We start from the raw sequence: 21,869 nt of genomic DNA on the forward strand, positions 1-21,869 counted from the left end.
AGATGCTTTTATAAGACTGCATGCATCACATACAAAGCTCTTCAGAAACAAACCCCTTTGTACCTTACAAACAAACTCAATAAAGTGGGCTGTATCAGACTGATGAGAAGCACCAATGCGCTTCTACTCGTCCCCACGCTTTAAAAAAGAAATCCACCCAATCTTGCTCCTTCTCCGATAGCGCCTGTCCTCCCGCAGGACCTGCGCTGTAACCCCTCCTACCTCAGCTTTAAAAAATACCTAAAACATCACCTTCTCAACATATATTGGGGTCCATAATCTCTCCTTTGACCCTGCTTTCTGTTTCCCCTGCATTGGTTATCTTCAGTTTTTCCTGACCCTCTCTTCACTCTCCCTCTTTACATATTCATCCTCTCTTCTCTGCACTAAATTGCTACACGCATTTAATTATTTGTTTATTACCCGCTAACCACCCTGAATTTCTGCCCCCCTTTTCGTAATGTGAGATGTATCTGTGTGTTTTGTTACCCTGAAAAATTGCTAAAGTTATTTTTGCCCCTCTTTAACTTCATGTGAGCTGTACTAACTTGTTTTTGTTTACCCTGTACTGCTTTTCTTGATTGCTTCTGTTCATGTAAAGCGCTCTGATGCACCCGGGTCTAGCCAGTCATTAAGCCTCCTAACAGTAGCAAACGTGGTGTGACCTCTGCATCGATAAATGCTAAAAACCACTCGGAAATACTGTTTCCACCAGATATGAAGGATCTTTAAAAACACCTAGAGCTGTGTCACGAATGTTCATTCCCGTGAATCAGCAGGAATACAGTTCTTTACATTTTAACAATGAGGGCACGATTGTTCCACGACCAAACTGCGTGAATAATTTTTCCTTAATGTGTCTGGACAATTAGAAGTGACTTCCACACTGATGAAACACAGCCAGTGAATTGGAAAGTAACACCTGTGTGCCTAAAAAAAATCACACATAATTTTAGCCCGTATCATTTCCATATGTATGCCGTTGCTTTACATGCTCAGCTGCCGGGAAGCTGAACAGAACTGTAATTTTAGAACACAACAGGGCACAAGTCCTAAAAAAAGAAGTGGGGGGACGCTGACGTAACAACAGGAAGTGACGTCACGAAAGGTGGCTTGCACCATCAGACTCATTGCCTCCCCTCGCTCACCCTTTAGATGCAATTGCATCAGAAAAGCCAGTGCGTGAGCAGCGTTCTGAATGAGCTCCGATCTCGCCCCAGAGAGTCCAAAGAAAGAATGTGCGGCTCCATTTGCTCCAGTTATCGAGCTTCCAGTAAAATATGTGGGGGGACCCCGTCCACCAGCGTGGTACCCCGACTCGAGCCCTGGAACACAAGCACATGGCCCATACATGAACTCACCTGCTGGGGAAGCCCTTGAAGTAATCTTCATTGGGTCTCCCCAGCTGGTTCATGTGCAACAGCAGCTCAGCACTTATCACTTGCCAGGGGCTCTAACTTTGCAGAATTTGATAGTCTAAAACCGCCACCATTATTCTCCTGCGACCGGCTGATAACACCGTCGACGCTCACCAATCACAGAGCGAGTAGCGAACAGGAAACAAAAAACTCGGCAGAGGGCGTGGGACCTTCAGCAGGCAGGCCGGGAGAAAGTGACCCCCCCTATGAAGCTTTGCAGGGCGGAGCTTGGCAGCACGGAGAGCGAAATAAGCATAGCAGTCTGCCGGAGGGAGGAATAAAAATACAAACAAATCTAGTGGGTCTAGGGCATTGTAAATGTGACCAACGTAGCATGATTTGCAGCCCTTTTTACAGACACAGCGCTGCAGCGAAGCTAAGATCAGAGCAAGAATGCTCTGCAAACAAAAAGGGAAGCTTCATCAAACACGAGCAGAAAACCAAGAAGATAAAAGTCCCCAAAGAACAGATAAACATGACAAATGTGTAATGATACCGTAGTTAGTTCCTGCTTCTGGAAGGAAATAAAGAGAAAAGGAGGGACAAAGAGACAGGGCTGACCACTAGCAAGCAAGGATTTTTAAAGGACACTGAAACAAACCAATCAAAAGCAGGGGGGTGGCTGAACGCCCACATGCAGGGCACAAGTCCTATAAAAAGAAGTGGGGAACTGACCAAGTAAGACAGTATGCAAATTACATCATGATGTAGCGCTATAAAAGAAATAAAACAGTGCTATGTAAATTATTTGTGTAAATACTGGGACAGACGAACCCATCTGACAGTCTTACTGTGTCTTCATTTATATATAGTGACAGAACAAAGGCAAAAGCATGCCTCTCTTAAGTACCTGTGACAAGAAGGCATGCTGTGTGCCTTTGTTTCCCTCTGTTGCATTTACATTTAAGTGCCAGGTTCCAGACAGCCCCCAGTCAGCACATACAAACAAAAGGAGGCCGGATGACACCTTAACTTCGGCCCAGCTGGAGGTAAAAAAAGGCTCCCTGGCTGCCTGCACGTTGTTGCTGGGAATGGAAAGCAGACACCGTGCAGGCGCTGTTGAACGTGTTTGGTTGCCTTACACCGGGACAAGTTCAACATATTTCTGTGGGGCCTAACTTCTTGGTAGGGGGGACGTCATCCACCCTGTGAAAATAGTGGATGGACCCCCGTGCCTGCTTGTACCCCAGACTCGTGCCCTGCCCACAAGAGTCGTATACTAAAGTATACAAGAGGTTGTATGCTTACGATCAACCTAAAAATGATAGTTTCATAAGACTTCACCTTACAATTTAGTCTCTGGCACATTGGAGGTGAGAGCAAGAGGATTAATACTTTGTGGGCTCAATGAGTCAGATAGGTCACAAGATGATTTCTTAGATTTGATTCTGGGAATGAGTTCTGTGGATGATGATGCGATGAAGTGTGAGGGTATAGAAGAGTAAAGGTGAGAGAGAAGAGGCCAGAGATGGTGGAGTCTGAACTGTACGTGTAGCAATAGCTTCTTTTATGATTATGATTTTTGAAGAGTATATGATGGTCGAATGTTTCTTGATAAGGACAGCTGTGTGAAGAGTGGGCATGGCCCTGTGACAGCCATGTGAGAGTGATCGTGTAGATGTTGCTTGTTTATATACTTCTAGTTTTGTAGTGATCTTATTCGTACACCATTTGCAGATAAATCTTGCATTTTGGTTTTCATGACACAAATGTTATGTCAAGCCCATGGCTAAGGATGTAAAGCAGCAGAACACAAAAGGCATACTTTGATTGCAGTGAGTCCCTCATACCCATGGGTCCCAGTGCCACTGCATTACTTACACTATTGATAGATGCATCCCTTACCTAAGTTCACCAATCTCTGTCACTTAGCGCCTAGAAGCCTCCGAGCATTTGTTTGCCCTTTACAAAACTCAAATCAAATCAAAATATGTGGATACCCTTGTTACAGAGACGGGCGTCTGGATGAATAGGTCAAGCATTGTTTTCTAGCTCTGATGATAGATGTATTTTTTGAGCCATTAATACATACCTTTGTTCTCTTGCCCCAGGACTTCACGATGACGCTGTATTTGAGGCATTATTGGAAGGACGAGCGGCTTTCATTCCCCAGCACCACCAACAAGAGCATGACCTTCGATGGTAGGCTTGTGAAGAAGATCTGGGTCCCCGATGTCTTCTTCGTGCACTCCAAGAGATCTTTCATTCATGACACCACGACGGACAATATCATGCTGCGCTTGTACCCGGACGGCCAAGTGTTGTACAGCATGAGGTAAGAGATGTCTTCTATGGACAAGGGTAGAGCTTCTCTTGGGCCTAGTGGCCCAGTTATGGGTACTCTCAAAAATGTAGAAGAGGCTGAGTATGTGTGGCCTGAATTTAGACAAAGAACTACTTACATGCATTGGATCCTCTTTTTCCTTTTCCTTCATACATCAGAAACTTAATTACAAAAAAAAACGATAACAGTTTGTTATGCTTTCTGTGGGTTGTCTACAGGTTGCAAATCCACACAAGAAAGTAATGATTACTAAGAAATGCATTTTTCTCTTTATTTTCTTCAGTTGGGAAATGATTTTTCATGAGTGCAAACTACCCTCCCTCTCACCCTCAACAAAAATAATGGATGTTTACTGTAATTTTTCAAATGTCAGCACCATCCAAGTTTGTTTGATTTGAGGTTCGTAAATAGTCTCTCAATCACAAATGTGTGTGCCCACACCATGTATAAAACTTTATAAATAAATGTAATAGGTCAGGGGCACCCACTCCCTCGCCCCGATTGTGCTCAGAGAAGACTGCAGATTCTTACTTTATGCATCGGGTGCTATATTTTACGTGAGTTGTTGCAATGGGGGCTGCTATTTGTTAGTCTTCCCTTGTTAAATTATATTTAATTTTACACTGTTAGGGGCCAGTTGCAGGGATCAAATTGGCATTTTAGCTTGTGGTAAGAGATATGCAACCTTTTTGTTTGAAGCAGGAACCAATCCATCCATTCATTCAATCATCCATTCATTCATTCATGTATGAAGCCTAGTATTTGCTTGCCCAGCATAGGCGTGCACTAAAAGCTTGTGTTCAGTTAGTTTATGGTTGTCGAGCTGTAGGTCGGCTCTCATGCTGAAGGGTATGGTTCAGACTCCCGCAGCCAATGAGTCACTTGACTCGTCTCTGGTTGCTAATGGAATCAGACCTTGAGGAAGGATGGAAATGGGGTCACTGGATTGGATAAAATGCAAGAGCACTAAAATGAAAAAAATGACTCGACGAATTAAATCTAATGTGCGCACTTCCTGCTTCCAGTTCCATCGCTCTGCCCACAAGGATTATTACGGTGAAGGAGGCGAATCTAAAACGGTTTTTTTTTTCTTTGGCTATTTATTATACCGAGGCATTTGGTTTTCTAATTACATTGTATTTGTTTGCTCTATTTGAGTTGGCGATGTCATATAAACAGATTCGAGGTGGCTTTGTTTGATTTAGCAGCAGTGACAGCTGTTTGCGTTATTTCAGTTTGTCAGAAGTAAATCACACGTTGCTTGGTGTTGGTGCAGCCACATACTGCAACATATAAGGTGTCAATAAATAACATTTTATATAACAAAATAGACTACCACCAGCAGGTTATACTGCGGCCAAACTTAAATATCTCTGATGACAAAAATCGGTTTACGTAATAGGAAAATACTGCAGAGAAATTATAATTCCACCGACCACTGGTAAATTTGTAATGGCAGTCAGTTTCCCATTTCCTGCCTGCTTTGATGAACTGAATGCGTCCGGTTCAAAAGGTCAACGCTACAAAGTACGGCAGTGCCACCGGCTGCAAACAGGTGTCAAAAAGGCTCCGTTTGCCTCACCCTTTTTGCCTTCAGATTATCAGGGTATTAAAGAAAGATGCAAATCAGCAAAAATGTCCCGTCAATTCACACGCACACTAGAAAGTACACATAGAAATGAATGAGTTTTTTGTTATTAAGCTTAGAGAAAGTAAAACGTCATCAAGCGTAGAAATATTGAAAGCATAGGAAAGTGGTTTATATTTTCAAGTAACTCACCTTTTAATGTATTTATTTATAGAATTCATACAAGTTCTTGCTACTCTGATGAGATGTAGCTAAATACCGGATTTATGTCAGAGATGCTTAAGATATGTAGGGGATCTCTCACATAAGTTTGGATGAAACCTAAATCGGAGCTGGGTTTTTTTTTGGCCCCAATTCGTGCTGGTGCGAGTATGAGGAAAATTCCATGAGTCACAGAATTCTACAAAATCCATTCTACACATTTGATTTGCCCTAAGTGCCTAACCTGTTGAACAAGCACGTGCATTTCAGCACGTGGATTTTGTCAATATAAAGTTTTGACCAAAAAAAGGGCCCTTTTACCACCTAAAATGGAACAAATAGTGGACTGACGTTTTTGTTATTGGCACCAGAAACAATAAAAAATAAAAACATGTATGTTCTTAACATGGATAATATAGTCCAGAAAATTAAAGAAAAAAGGTCTGTAGGCATCAATTTGTAATTACTGCTCCGCAGGGAAGTCTCAGGTTCTTGATAAAGCTGATGAATCTCCCAATGAATGAAAGCCTGTGCAGTGTCCTGGTGGACACGTTCTAGTGTCTCAGCAGACACTGAGTTTACCAGCTACTCCCTAGAGGGTTGGACACACCTGCTCCCGACAGCCATTCCTCACAGGCGTCACGAGTGACGTGACCCTGTTAATAAAAGGGCTCAGGGGCACGTACTCGAGGCCAGTTACAGTACCCTACCACCCGATGTCTGTGTCCGCTATTATAGTCATGTGGGTCTAGGACCCGACACCAAAGCCTGTTTTGAATTTTTTATTTTATAACACCTCAAAATGCTAATTATAATTGTATTTATATCGCGAGAAGCACGCTACTCCATAATCCGAGGCTAGTGGGTAATCAAGTCGTTATTGTTGAAAATCATAAAATAAAGTTAAAATAGCCCGTTTTCTATCAAGGGTTATTCAATGTTGTCCCACAAGACTTTTAATATTTTAATTTAGTCCATCAGAGGTTTGGTAACAAGGCCAATGACAACAAAAACAGTTTTTCCCAATAATTATTTAAGTTCTGTGAATTATGGAAGAGTAGTGACACCTGCAGGGTCAGAGAATAGGGCAGCAGTATGAGAATAACAACTGAGTACTCTGGGCAACATGGCCAGGGTGAGGAGTTTTGTGATGTATTCAGAAAGAAGATGGATATTTCAGGATAGATTATTCAAGTTACTTTATTTAAGTTATGATGCTAAGTTAAGTAGATAAAATGATAACCCCATCAGGAGCGACTGTCCTGCTGCTCATCCCTCACCCAACTGACATTCACAAACCTCTAACACTCCATTCATCCAACATTCCACATCACATGCATTCTAGCTGAGCAGCAGGAAGACATAAGATACAGCATATCTCCCTTCGTTGGGGAATTTAAAAGAATCAAATAAAACATTGACAACATGTCTAGTACAAATGGTCAGTAAATTAAAGACAAAACGGCTAGTACATATGGTCAATGCATTCAATAAATTTCAAACACTGCACAAATGAAAAATATGCAATATGATCAATATACAATACACTTCCTCATACCTCGCATCACAACCAGTGACACAATCATCAAACTGGCACAAGAAGATACATCCTGTCACTTCCCATACTGATACAAGCTGAAACGTAATATAACATTTCATCTCGCACACTACATCTGAGCAGAGCGTCACATTGCTTCCTGAAATAAACAACTATCCTACATCCTACGTCCATATGCCACAAATCATACCAGTTGGCCAGACCAGTACAACAAGCAAGACACACAGGAACAAACCTTAACACCCTATATATATCAGGAAACAACATGCACACCACAGACGAAGAACAAGCACTCACATAACTCGTTCATGCGCCAGGAAACAACATGCACACCTTAGACCAAGAACAAGCACTCACATAACTCATTCATGCGCCGGGGTACAACGTGCACACCTCAGGCCAAGAACAAGCACTCACATAACTCATTCATGTGCCGGGAAACAACGTGCATACCTCAGACCAAGAACAAGCACTCACATAACTCATTCATGCGGCGGGAAACAACGTGCACACCTCAGACCAAGAACAAGCACTCACATAACTCATTCATGTGCCGGGAAACAACGTGCACACCTCAGACTAAGAACAAGCACTCACATAACTCATTCATGCGCCGGGAAACAACGTGCACACCTCAGACTAAGAACAAGCACTCACATAACTCATTCATGCGCCGGGAAACAACGTGCACACCTTAGACACAGAACAAGCACTCACATAACTCATTAATGCGCCAATAAACACTGCACAAAACCAAATAATGAGTGGCCACATACAGCATAACCAACTCATACACGAGCTAATGGGTGACTTAACAACTTCACACAAACTCAAACACAACACCTGTTGTGGAACAGCTCTTGTTGAATTAAACACCAACACCCAAACTTACCAAACTTCACTAATAATGAGACCTGACCATACTGCAGTCTCCTTATACACAACACAAACAAAAAGTGGCCTAACACCCTGACACCGCTCATACACAACACAAAATGAATCCTCGACCCTTTTGTAGTAAAATTCAGAAGTGTCCCCAGCATAGACCCTGTTCCATCACTGGGACGTTTTCCTGTTACAGCTTCCTCTTGCCGCACATATTGACTTCTGACACTTCTTCCTTTGCATTCGTTAGAGCATCTGATTGCAGCAACAACAGTGCTCTCAAATGTTGACTTTTCTCTCATTGCATCCTCTACGGTGCTCTCGTACAAACTTGAGAATACAGTTAACTCTGTCCAATACAGTCTTCTTTGGTGGCTCTTTAAGGAACTAATTACCCGAACTCAAAACCAACTTCCGATATTCCTTGACAGTAATCCAAACAAACTTTGTGATTTCTGAGTGAGACAACCTTCCGTCAGATCAAAAACTTCACTGCACTTCACTATAAGACAGAGCAAAGACAGTACCTGATACACTGAATATTGTAGTAACATTCACGTCAAGCCTCGTCACGACTACCTCCATATCAATAATGCAGCTTCTCATATGTATACCTATCCCCCCATTATCCAAAATGGAGGCACGCACATCGACGTAGGATCGGCTGGCTCACGGCACAAATATGCACCAAATTTTGCCTCGCCACGCCAGCATCAGACGTACATGGAGTGCTGTTCCGTCACAGAGGCCGCTGGTGAGATAAGCCTTTACAAATTATTCAATCACGTCTCGTGTTGATCTTAAATGTAAATACCAACCGGTATCACTCTCCACAGAATTCAACGGTCAAAACCAGAGAAAGTCTTAAAGTACTTATTTTCCTTTCGGTTGCCCAGTCTCGGTTTCTTTTCAAGTACCACAGCACTGTCTCGACACCTAACCCCAACGTAGGCTCACAAATCCTTGCATTTCAATTCCAACTCTATCACATTAGACAAATACCACATTGGCACCACACAGCGGCTGGTATCATGTCCCTGCTTGTAGGTCCGAGGCTCGATTTTCACCTCCGAACACACCAAACCACGCTGTTGCTGGTAATACTGTACTCCCTCTCCGAGGCTCGATTTACGCCTCCGAACAAAAAATCACAGTACCCTTCAGCTGGTATGAAATACTTAATTAACGCTGACAGATCACGCAGAACTGGGTCTTAGGGAAACCAACTGTCATTATATACATTACACCGAGGCTCGATTTAGTGCCCCCGAACCACAAACGAATGACACAGCAGCTGTTATTATTCCTTTTTGCCTACGAACCACACACAAATTACAAAACGGCTGGAGTTGAGTCCTTAATCGACCCTTCTTTAACCCTCAAATCTATTCTTATCACAACAGATGGTAAGCTGTAATCTTTTACTTTACACCGAGGCTCGATTTTCTGCCCCCGAACTTCAAATAAATTACACTTCAGTTGCAATTAAGCGCTTGAATGAAATCTGACACACCTGGGTTTTGGGGCGACCGATGGCCAGGCCACTGATGGGGTTTGAGTGCCAGAGAGCGCTACACACATACTTTTACTTCCAATAAAAGGTCATTTACCTTAAGCCCTCGTTTGCTTATGTTTTCTGTACCTGTCCAGTTCCATTTTCAAACAACCTTTGAGTTGTATCCTTTATTTTCACCCAGTTTCCGTTGGGTGATGAATTTCTTTTAAGTTGCACACGTGGATTCTTCTTCACAACAATCGCCAAATGATGTATTCAGAAAGAAGATGGATATTTCAGGATAGATTATTCAAGTTACTTTATTAAAGTTATGATGTTAAGTTAAGTAGATACAATGATAACCCCATCAGGGGCAGCTGTCCTGCTGCTCAGCCCTCACCCAACTGACATTCACAAACCTCTAACACTCCATTCATCCAACATTCCACATCACATGCATTCTAGCTGAGCAGCAGGAAGACATAAGATACAACATTTTGTCATTCTGGATGACGTAAATTATTTAACTATATTTCCACTTGCTGCTCTATGGCTTGTTTGTTTACACCATGCAGCAGCTAATGCTACTACTATCTAACTGTCTACCTGGAACTGGATAGAGTATTCAACCATCTCATTACGTAACGATTTTGTAAGTGTCGTCATAATCGCACAGAATTTTGGCACATGTGTACCAGTTTAATTCAGTCAGTTATAAGTGAGTTAATTCAGAAGAAATTGTCACATATAAGTCCTGAGTGAGAGCAAGGCCCAGGAGGTCCAGGAAGGTGGTGTCTGTGGGGGCTCTGGTGGCAGTGCTACAGAGAGACAGGAGTGGGTAAACTCTGAAATGGAGGTAGGAAGCCTCCAAATATGAAGCAGGTGAGCAGGCAAGGCCCAGGAGTCAAAGGGGGACACACCACACCGTTTGGAGCGTGTAGGGAAGGAGAAAATGTGGAAGCACACTGGGTCCACATACAGAAGAGCCATAGGTCCTGAGGGCTGCTCCATACAATGAAGCAAAGAAAGGAAGAGGGCCACAACATTGGGCCCTGAGAAGATGTCACATTGGAGGGAGAGAGGGTCACAATAAGTAGCATACGATCAGAGGGTCTAAAGGAAATGGACAAAAGGGATCAGCAGCAGAGTGTGGCTAAAAAAAGAGACCAGAGAAAAGTACTGGAAGTATAAGTTTCGGTGTCCAGAGAAGGGAAGAAAGAAGGGATCAGCAGCCACCTCATTCCAGGATACTGGTGATGAGGGGTATGATCATTGGGGCATCAACTTTCCATCAGGAATGGTTGCAAGACAAGCGTTAGCCACCCTTGCAAAGCCTAAAGAGGTCAGAGAAGGACAATGCTCTGATCACCTTGAGGACAGAGCTCTGCTCACCCTGAGACGATAGAAATTGAAGGATGCTGGTGTGCGCCACAAGATTAGGATTCAACATAGGAGGGCAGCACAGAGCAGTACACAGTACACAATACACAGAGCAGGAGCTTCAGAAAAGATAGCGTGAAAAGACATGTTACTAATTGCATACATGGGGAAGGGGCCATGGGCCAACAGTATCAGGCCAGCCATAGGTCAGTCAGAGGGCAGTGATCATGGGTAATGATGGATTTGAGGACCAGGATGGATCCTCTATGGAGGAAGTAAGCTAGTCATAGTAAGAAGACATTTGCTTGGATAATGCATCAAAGAAGTAGTGAGCAAGAGTGCGGTAATACCTGCAGTGAGTGTCCCAAGCATGATATGAAGAGGAAGTGATGAGACATCAGAGGCACAGAGGAATAGGAAAGAGGGAAGCATGACAAGTTATAGCCCAGTGAGGATTAAAGGTGCAGAGGGAAGAGAGGAGCAGCAGCTGTCACAGGGTAGGATGTTGAGGAGAAGTAAAGCTGTGGAGAAGATATTGAGGTGGGCGTGTAGTGCAGTACATGGGTGCTTGCAATGGAATGTGAATATGAAGGAGAGTGCTGGGACATGTGGGGTCATGGAGGAATAAAAGAGGAGAGTGGCAGTAACAGAGGGAACAAGGATGGTTTATTGGAGCAGGATAGTAATATCTTTATTTTTTAACCATTTTAAAAGGCATCATTTGGCTCCTAGTATAAGTCTTTGGGAAAGAGGATCCTGGCAGGGACGGTGGTAAGTAAGGGTTCACAATTAGGACAGTGGACAACAAGATGTCTGAAATGCCAGGGACAGTTGTGAAGCTTGAACAACCACAACGTATGGTGAACAAGCAAGGGGGAAGTGTCGCCGATAAGGTAAGGGTGGTTGAGGTGACACCAGAGAAAGATATGAGAAACAAAAGCATTATGGGTGGAATGTTTGAATTAGGCTTAGCCACTGGTGATTACTCAAACCATATTCCAGTCCAATGCTTTTTTTGTCGACTATGCCACTGAAGCCAGAGATCAGCCATATACAAAGCAGGCGTTGTCCTGCTCCAGTTGGAAAAGTACAGGCCAAACTGCCTGCTCAGAGCCCCTCCAGAAGGGAACAAAATCAACCCCAGACCAGTTTTGGCCTGTTTTGGCCTCATCATTGAGATATAGCCTTATTCCTATGGCACAGTCAGCAGAGACCCGTGTCTGGCATACCCATCACAGTGAGGGCATCTCACTTAGGCAAACAAAATGGTGATAGGCGGAATGCTTGAATTGATATCAGATACTATGAATTACTGAGGGCTACATTCCATTTCGTCCTTTTTTTGCTAATTATGCCACTATGCTTCTCTAGGCAGAGATCAAAGAACTAGTCTGGGGTCGATTGTGCTCAGGTTTAGCAATTTGGGCTGGACTGTTCCTATTGGAGCTGGTCTCAGGCTACTTTTTATATAGTGAGGTTTTCTCTAAAGTGACATAGTGGGGGGAAAAAGCAATGAATGGGCTAGGATATGACACAATGTAACTACCAGTGGCTGAGATAAATTCAAGGATTCCACCCATTACCTTTTTGTTTTCCTAAGAGAAAAAGAATGGCCAGGTCGACACAGTGCAGGCAGACAAGAAAGCTTCTATTTCAGCAGAGATTAAATATCCATATATGGGCATAGTCTTATCTTTAGGTGGGACTTTTGATGGCGAGGATGAAGAAGAATTTATAGACTAGTGAATTAATTGACATATTCAAACTATTATATAAGAAGGCACAATGCAGGAAGGGCTTCATGGAGGAGGAGTAGGATCTTGTGAGGCGTTTAACCCCTTCAGTGCGCATGACGGCCCACGGCCGTCATGCGTCACGGTGGGCGCGTGCGGAGGACGACCGGGGGCGTCCGAATCCCGCCCACTATTTAAATCACCTGCACAGACCAAAAATGTGCGCACCCTCGAAGGGGTTAAGAGTACCTCCAACAAACTACACAAATTGGGGTGTTGGTTGAATGGAGGGTGACACCAGTTCAAACAACAGCCTCAAAACCTGTCAGGTTGAACGACAAGAGTCACTAAATTAACTTGTGGTTAACTCTCTGGTAGTTTTGCACAAAAGCAGTCAGCCTTAACTTATAGGTAATTTGTTAAAGTATTTATACAGCACACAAACAGTAATAAAGTGAAAACACTACACAAGAAAAAATCCCACCACAATTTAGAGAAATAAAGTACATTTTTATAAATATATGACAATACTGAAGAAAGATACCACTTAGTCAAAGTTTTGTGGTCTGGGAGAAAAGGGGACACAAACACTGAAAATATATGGACCTCCCACTCGACCACCCAATTGTTCACTTTGGCCAGCACTGGCTTGGTTGGGCTCTCCCTCAAAAGTTTAAGATACAACAATTATACGAACAGAGATTATAAGCTTTCTTAAAAAAATATATTTTTGTTTTATTTCTTTTGTCTCTTTTATTCATTTAGTCTTATAATACCATTTCATAGATAATGAGACAAACATTTTTTTCTTTTTTTTTAAAACATCCCCAATAAATTATGACACCAAAATGACAAAAAGTGTGTAATCAACTTTTTAGTAGAATTGGAGTTATCAATTTATAAAGTTGAAGTTAAAAAATAATGCTTAAAAGATCAAAGCGCCAACCGCGGTTATTTACTCACGCAAGACCGGGTCAAAGTAGAAAAATATGTCCGACCGCAATGGAGAACGATTCGGATACAAAAAGTCGTTTGAGTTCGGCCGGTGCTTACTTTCGGATTTAGAAGAAATTTTGAACAAAAGTGTTCTGAGAAGGTAATGTTCATCCGGGCAAGGCTGCAGGCAGTGTTCAAGGAGGGAGCATCGTCTTCGGGAAGCCACTGGACGAAGTTGCAGTGAATATTTCTACATTTGGGGTCAGTCTCTTATTTGGAAGTCAAAAATCTCCAGTGTGACAAGGCGGGAGGCTGTAGCCCTTGAAAATTCCTCGAGGCTAGATACCCATTTGATGAAGGACCACTGAACAGGAAGAACTAAGTTTGAGCTGCTGCAAAGTCAGGCCAACTGGATATGCACCTTGGGCATATAAATGAGCAGGTTGGTCCCAGTCTTCTCTTAATTCTCAGAGCAGTTTTTAGCCCAAAAATGTGTCAGTTCCAAGTTTTGAATTTTGGCTATCTGGGCACCTTTAGCACCACCACCAAGGTCCACAACTGGAGGGGAACCACTTGAGGGGGTTGAACTCACTCAGGCAGGGTCAAGGTGCGGGTTTAAGATGAATGGAGCCTTTTCTGTCAATCTGACAGTCCTGTGTTCAAATGGTGAAACAAGGGTCAAGCAGCAGGGCAGGGCTCTGAGGATTCAAGGCAGCCTCCAGGCAGCAAAGCAGTCCTTGCAGGTGCAGCAGAGCAGTCTTGTGGATTACACAGCAGGCGACAGCCGAGGCAGTTCTCAGAGTCCTTTTGCAGGCCCAGCAAGTGAACTGAAGAGAGGGTCTGAGGGTCCTATTTATATAGCTGGTGCCTTCTTTGAAGTAGGAGAAGTTTCTAGAGAATACCCTTTGAAGTGAGTAAAGTTTCCTGACTCCCCTGCCCTGGTTCCAAGCTGGCTTCATGAACAATGCAGGGGTGACAAGTCCTTTAAGTGAAAGCAGAGCACAGTCTAATCAGTTGCAAGTGGGACTGTGCCTAGCTCCGCTCCCCCAGTTTATGGTGCATCCAGGCACTTAATACCTCTCTTGTGTGGCGGTCTCAGAGGAATAAACAAAGCCAAACTGCCAACTGCACCCAAACATATAACCTGCTCACAGGCTGCAGGTACCAAATAGGGAAGGAAAATACCAACTTTCTAAAATTGGCATTGTACAAATTGTAACTTAAAATTCGACTTTACCATTAAAAAGGATTTTTAGTTCCAAATTCTCAAACACCAAACACAAATGCTAAACTGTTCCCTATCAAAAGTTAGCACTGACTAAATGTAGTAAGGCAACTCAATATTATCCTACGGGGGAGGTAGGCTTCACAGTAGTAAAACAAGAAAATGTAGGAGTTTTTTACTACCAGGACTTAAAAAGCTTAAAAGTCCATGTCCAACTTTGAAATTATAATACACCCTATCTCATGGGCTACCTGCAGCCTAACTTAGGGGTGACGGATATGCAATTAAAGGGGTGTTTAAGGCTTCGCATGGGGGTTATATTGCCAAGTCGAATTAGCAGTTTAGAATTGCATTCAGGCTGCAATGGCAGGCGGGAAATGTCTTAAGGGGCTACCTAAGTGGGTGGCACAATAAGTGCTGCAGATCCAGTAATCAAAGAATCAAAAGAGGGCCTTGACTCATTACTCAGTGAGGCTGAGTCCAACTAATATTAATAACCAACAGAAAGCCAAAACTGGGGTTCCAATAAAAAAAGACCTGGTTTAAATAAAGGTTGTTGAGATTGAATCAAGCGACAACCGGTTAGTTTGTTAAACCGAGCAATTTTAATTTTTATCGCAAACGGTCTTGTTTTCAATTATAACACATTATTTTTGTGCGTGGAAAATACAAGAATAGACAATGAGATACTTTTTATATACAATATATACACACATATAGATGCAACGTATCAAACACACTTGGCCATACACTCATACACAGACATTACAAAGTGAATAATAATAACAAACAACAATATGTCCCGGCGACTGGCAAATATTCAATGAAAGATGATATTTTGCTATTTTACAATGTCGTTGTGATTTGTCATGAGATCCCTCATGAACCCAAGTTTATGAAAACATTAGTCCAACAACATAATGGTAGCCAGAAGCGGGGCAAAAAAGCTGGTCGACGCGTTTCAAACCCCTAGAAATATGTGGGGTTCTCCTCAGGACCGGGTGTTGGTTCTTAATCCAAAGGTTAAATCAGCACCTTGAGAAAATCTGATCAGTGTTGTATTTCCCAAAAGGTTTTTAGACGGCAGCTGCGAGCGGGCGGGTTCAGTAGCGCTGCTCTGTGAATATCTGGCGGCTGCTCCTACTCGAGGCAGGGGCAAGGCAGTGGTCCTTCTCCCTCGCTGGTGTGCACGGCTACACCGTCTTGTTGTTTGTTATTATTATTCACTTTGTAATGTCTGTGTATGAGTGTATGGCCAAGTGTGTTTGATACGTTGCATCTATATGTGTGTATATATTGTATATAAAAAGTATCTCATTGTCTATTCTTGTATTTTCCACGCACAAAAATAATGTGTTATAATTGAAAACAAGACCGTTTGCGATAAAAATTAAAATTGCTCGGTTTAACAAACTAACCGGTTGTCGCTTGATTCAATCTCAACAACCTTTATTTAAACCAGGTCTTTTTTTATTGGAACCCCAGTTTTGGCTTTCTGTTGGTTATTAATAATAGCAGATCCAGTAATAGCATTTAATTTACAGGCCCTCTAGATAATCGTATAACACTTTACAAGGGACTTTAGAAGTAAATTAAATATGCCAATCAGATGTAAGCCACTTTTACCAAGTTTAAGGGGGAGAGCACACACATGTTAATGCTAGTTAGAAGTGGTAAAGTGCACAGAGCCCTAGAGCTAACAAAAACGAATTTCAGAAAAAAAGTGGAAGGTAAAGGCAAAAAGGTTGGGGAAGACCACCCTAAGGCTGACAAATCTAACAGAGAAATGTACTATTTATGCTAGTTTTTTTGTGAAAAATACACAGACATCAGCTTAGTTCTTTTCAAATATTTATATGTCATTAGGACAGTCCAGGTTAACTTGGGTGGTTGGGCCTTGCTGAGGGATGTAATGGATAGATATAAAGTTGACTTCTCAGCTACTACCGGTACTTCCAGGTGATTTTCCTTTACTAGTGATTTAATTTGAAGGACATGTATTTGTTGAGAAGGCAATGTTGATGGCCTGTCCTGTGGCATGTGTGTTTTTTAAAATGTTCTGCTCATTTTTAGATTGAGTGATCAAGTCAGTATCATGGTCAAAGCAGGTGTTACACTACTTCAAATATATTTTGCTGGTATCCGCAGAGAATGCAGATATTTGATGAGAGTACTGGGGCAGGTAGCCAGCAATGTTGGAGTGCCCTTGGCTCCAGAGAAAATGGAGGGGCTGGAGGGGCTGGCAACAACAATAACATTTCTTGGCATAGAATTCGATTCAGTGAACATGGTGTCATGCTTCCGGATTGAAAAGCTGGGAGCCTTGAGAGAGTTGTTACATGAAGTTGTAAGCACAAAGAAGTGCTAGCTGAGCATGGTACACTCAGTTCTGGGTCATCTGAACTTTGTTTGCACGGTGGGGCTCTGTTTAAAGCTTTCTACAGAGACATGTACTTAGCCACGATGAAAGCTTTAAAGACACATCACTGGATTAGGACGACTGAAGGCACGCTACATGAGATGCTGCTATGGATTTGTTTCCTGGACAGCTATAATGGAGTTAAAATGTGGCTGCCGATGGACCCAGTACTTCGAAGCTTGAATTATTTTCAATTGCATCTGGGGGGGGGGGGGGGGGTCGGACTGGATGGGATGCAGGAGCACGGAACAGTGGCAAGAGTACTATAGGAACAGCATTGCATTTTGAAAATTTCCTATTAGTATTGGCGATGAGACCATGGAGATTGGAATTAGAAAACAGGAAGGAGACATTTTTCATTGGCAGTGGCAAAAATGGTCAACACATTTTCAGTCAGTGACTGGTGGGTGAGGCTGTAGCAAGAGTGAGTGATGAGATGATTATAATGGAATGTCATGTTTTGAACTTGACCCATCCAGGCCTGGTCAGTGAGGGGGCTGATGCAGTGTTTCACTTACAGAGGTTGAGATTCCATAAATTGGCAGAGGAAGCAGGTTGAGGCATCAATTCCAAATGGGATTTGAACCTAGCGGAAGTGATAGCACGGCAGTCTGAGGAAGTCTTGCTGCTCCAATCACATGGAATACTTATCAGCAGCCTTGGGAGAGGTGTATCAGGAGTGGATCATGGGACAAGGGCAGGCATAGCACTATGGAGGAGGGATGGTATGAACTGTGGGAGGACGCTGATTAAGAAGAACTTATCCTTAGTAACTATTGCAGGGGCACTGTCAAGATCAGTATTCTATAGGACATGCTTTTCAAGATATGAACCAATGGATGTTGGATTCATGAAGCAAATGTTAGAAAGCTCATAGAAGTATGGGCCAGCGAGAAGGGCAGGCCAAAAGACAAGAACAGAATAATCGCAGTAGAAACATTGGAAGGTATCATGAGACAGTCAACATTTCCGTGTGCGTTTGGTCGGAGGGGCATAATATTTCTGGCCATCTTCACTTTTTTTTCTTTTTTGGGAGCATTAAAGATATCCGAGTGTCTGGGAGGCAAGAAATGTGAGGCATAGTAGTCGGGACCAGTTATAGGGAGAGGGATGGTTACAGATTGTTGTGCATAAGAGTAAGAAAGACCAAAGGTAGAAAGAGAGACATGCAACACTGAAATGTTTAGGTCCAAAGGAGACATGGTTGGGAAAATGTACTGCGAAGTAATGGGGCATGGACCAAGCCAATAATCGTGACATATAAATGGCATTAGGGTGATGTGGGGGCCGGTTTTGAGGGTGCTGAGCGAATGTTCATTCAGGATCAGAGCAGTGACCGCTGGTTATAAAATAGACTCCGGGGAAGTCCGATTGAGGTTTGTTTTCAGGTGGAGGTTGAGGTGTATGTGTGTGGGGATATGTTTGGCCATCAGGGACAGCAGAGGAAACTGAATACTGATGGTCCTTGTTTTTGGCCAAGAGGTAAACTGCAAATACTCGGATGATGGAGGTCTGGATTTGTTTACTCCATAGTGAAGTGGGCAGGGCAGCATGAGAACATCTTACGACCAGCAGATAGGTGTGGATGATGATCGGGCATCAGTGTTCTGGAACGGTACAGGAGGCATGAATTGGGGCTAATTGCTTCCCATAGTCTGGGAGCAAAGCAAGAGGCAGCCTAGGCCTTCTATGATATTGACCCTTTAGGAGAATAATAACCTGGTCCAGCTGACTGGCTTGGCATATCTGAAAAGGATGAGAAGGGATATGAAGGGGATTCAGGACGAATTGGAGAGCACAGCCATGTTGTGGGCCCAGCTCCTACCTAGAAGAGTGTGGAGGGGAGCACGGGACCTGTGGCATATCAACAGGATGTGCAAAGAGGTGAACAGGAAGATATATGATTCTTGCAAGGTACATCAACATAGGGATAGTGAGTAACATTGATAGTATCTACAAATAGCTTGTGGTGTTCAGATAGAATGGGGTGCAATTTCTGCTGTTTGAGAACAGAATGTATTTGATGAAGGTAATGGAAGCGTTAAATGATTGTAAAAGAGAGAGGGCTTATGGAGGGACAGGAAGAACACCTCCTTAAGGGATCTTCTGTTGGCAGAATGAGCAGCAGGGAACATTAGGAGTAGTGAAGTGTGGGAAAAGAACATAGCAAGGAGTGAAATTGGAGACAGCTTGGCCTGGTGTGGGCAATCTGGAAACTATTTGATATTGAAGAATGTATGAAGTTAATAGATAGACCTGTTAGAAGTGGTTTACATTTAAACTGGGGGGTGGGGGGGATGGGGGAGTTTGGGGGCTTTAGGCCCCGATGTAGGTAAAATTGATTTACCGATTTTAAATTACCGAATTTTACCGATTCGGTAATTTAAAATCGGTAAATCAATGGGTCCGATATGTAGGTATTCCAGATGTGCTGGAATACCGAATCGGATGAATTCGGTATTTACCGATTCGGTAAATACCGAATCGGTAATGCCCATTCATTCCTATGGGCTTTGAAGCCCATAGGAATGAATGGACATTACCGATTCGGTATTTACCGAATCGGTAAATACCGAATTTCTCAAGGGTGCAGGGGGTGTCACTTTGACACCCTCTGGCACCCCCAAAACAGGCACGGGTGCCATGTGGCAGGCATACCTGCCCTAAGGGCAGGTCTGCCTGTCACATGGCATAGGTGTGCATGCACACATGTGCATGCACACCGGAATCGTTATTTTACCATCAAATAGGATTTGATGGTAAAATACCGATTCGTTAAGGCTCCTGGGACTCTGAAGAGTCCCACCTACATATGGGTGGCTCCGAATCGGTAAAATTACCGAATCGGTATTTTACCGAATCGGTAACTTTACCGAATCGGTAAAGTTACCGATTCTGTATTTTACAGATTCGGTAACTTTACCGATTCGGTAAAGTTACCGATTCGGTAAAATAGTGCACCTACATGTCAAATCGTGTATACCGATCGGTAACGGCCGAAAATACCGATTTTCGGCCGTTACCGACCGACCTACATCGGGCCCTTAAAGCATGATTTATGTTTAGGGAATGGGCGTTGTTAGAGTTTATTGTTAGGATAATGTTAGGGGCATTTAAATTGCTCGGCTAAATCCAAAGGTTGTTATATTGTGAACTCTGCTTGCTTCCAAATATAGCAACCTTTCCAACCAACGGCTAGAGTATTGATGTTCCACAAATATGCTTCAAAAATGTGTTTTTATGTGTGTGGGCACTCTGTACACCAACAATGGCAACAGGTGACAGAAGCATAGAGGTGCCTGTCTGTCAATGTACTTCATGATCACTCAGTCCTGTCTAAAGGGACCACTCAGTTATCACACTGAATTTCTTGATCAATCATGCAGCAAGAAATATGAGCTGGGGACAAATTGTCCATTTAATGTCATGGACCAGTGCATCTTCCTTGGAAATAGGAATACACATTAATGGTACTCAAAGACACCAGTATTTTCCCCAGTGGAAGGCTTAATGCGCATGGAGAAAAATAGAATCACTCCTTTGGGCAAGAAAGGCTGTATGTTAACTATTCTTAACCTTTGGATTTCTGTGGACTCCCAATAAATCATTACTTGAATCAGGGACCCTACTGAACCATTATTGGAAATCAGGGACCCCACAGAGCCTTTACTAGAACCTCAGCTTAAGCACTTTATATGATTTAAACCTTAAAACATTGCACAAAAATACAGAAAAGGGTATTTATTATGTAAATACACAAATACAATATTTTATTTAATTCACAAATATAAAAAAATCAACATTTTAATTTGAATGGAAAGGCCACCCACCCCTATACTATATGACATGCTGTACTTCCCCAACTCTACCGAATAAACCTGAGGATACTAACTTAATGTGTAGCCTCCAAGCTCGAATCCCTACACATTTAGAGAACACTTTAACATTTTCCTTTTTGCTTCTTTATATATACCTTAATAATCTGTTAATAACATGGACCACAGGTTAAGAACCACTGCTGTAAGCTGTTTATTGCTACTTCCTGACCTATAATTAATTTGTGTAGTGCCACTTCTCCTAAAATATCACTATGCCAAAAGTAATGAATGTCAAGAGCCAACATGAATCTGAACAATAATTGTTTTGGATGTATATAGATAACAAGTAAACATGAATTATGGTAGGTGTCCAATTATCAAGGGCATATGTCTTCACAGAGATGGAGACGGTGTGTGTGGAGGGTATGAGAGAGTAGGAAAAGGTGTTTCTTGGGCGAGTCAAATGTGGTCATGCTGTATAGTTATGAAACAAATGGTGTAAAGGGGCGGGGACTACAAATGTGTATATTAGCAAAAGAGCAGTATATGTGGGAAGGAAATCAATACTCAAAAATATGGAGTAGGAGGTATTGGAGTCTCTGGTTTGGTGTCAGTGTGAGCTATAAGATTTACATTCAGCCTCATGAAGGCATCTGTATGCAGGCAATGGGTGTGATGCAAGTCAGAATATTTAGGCTTAAAGATCAGGTTTTATATTGGTAAGGGTCCTCCAGATAGGCAATACTGCAAGCCCAGGAAGAAGGGATAAGGTTAGAGAAGTAAAGGGGTGGAAATAGCTGGGAGGATAAACGTCAATAGTTAGCTATTAGAACTGATGTATATTTCCGCACCTCTGTGAATCCACAGCCGATCATGCATATAATAATATGCTGGTTAGAAGTAGGCCCAGGGACAAAAGAATGGGATAA

General features: G+C 42.7%; 1 protein-coding gene across 1 annotated transcript in view; it reads left to right on the forward strand.

Moving 5' to 3' along the window:
* Positions 1-21,869, forward strand: part of GABRR2 (gamma-aminobutyric acid type A receptor subunit rho2) — a 441,060-nt gene that overhangs the window by 225,410 nt on the left and 193,781 nt on the right. Inside the window, exon 4 of the mRNA XM_086926659.1 lies at positions 3,470-3,693. Coding sequence (XP_086782785.1) covers positions 3,470-3,693 — 224 coding nt within the window. The remainder of the gene's footprint in view (positions 1-3,469; positions 3,694-21,869) is intronic.

Source organism: Lissotriton vulgaris, chromosome 6, assembly GCF_964263255.1.
Source record: "Lissotriton vulgaris chromosome 6, aLisVul1.2, whole genome shotgun sequence".
NCBI lineage: Eukaryota > Metazoa > Chordata > Amphibia > Caudata > Salamandridae > Lissotriton > Lissotriton vulgaris.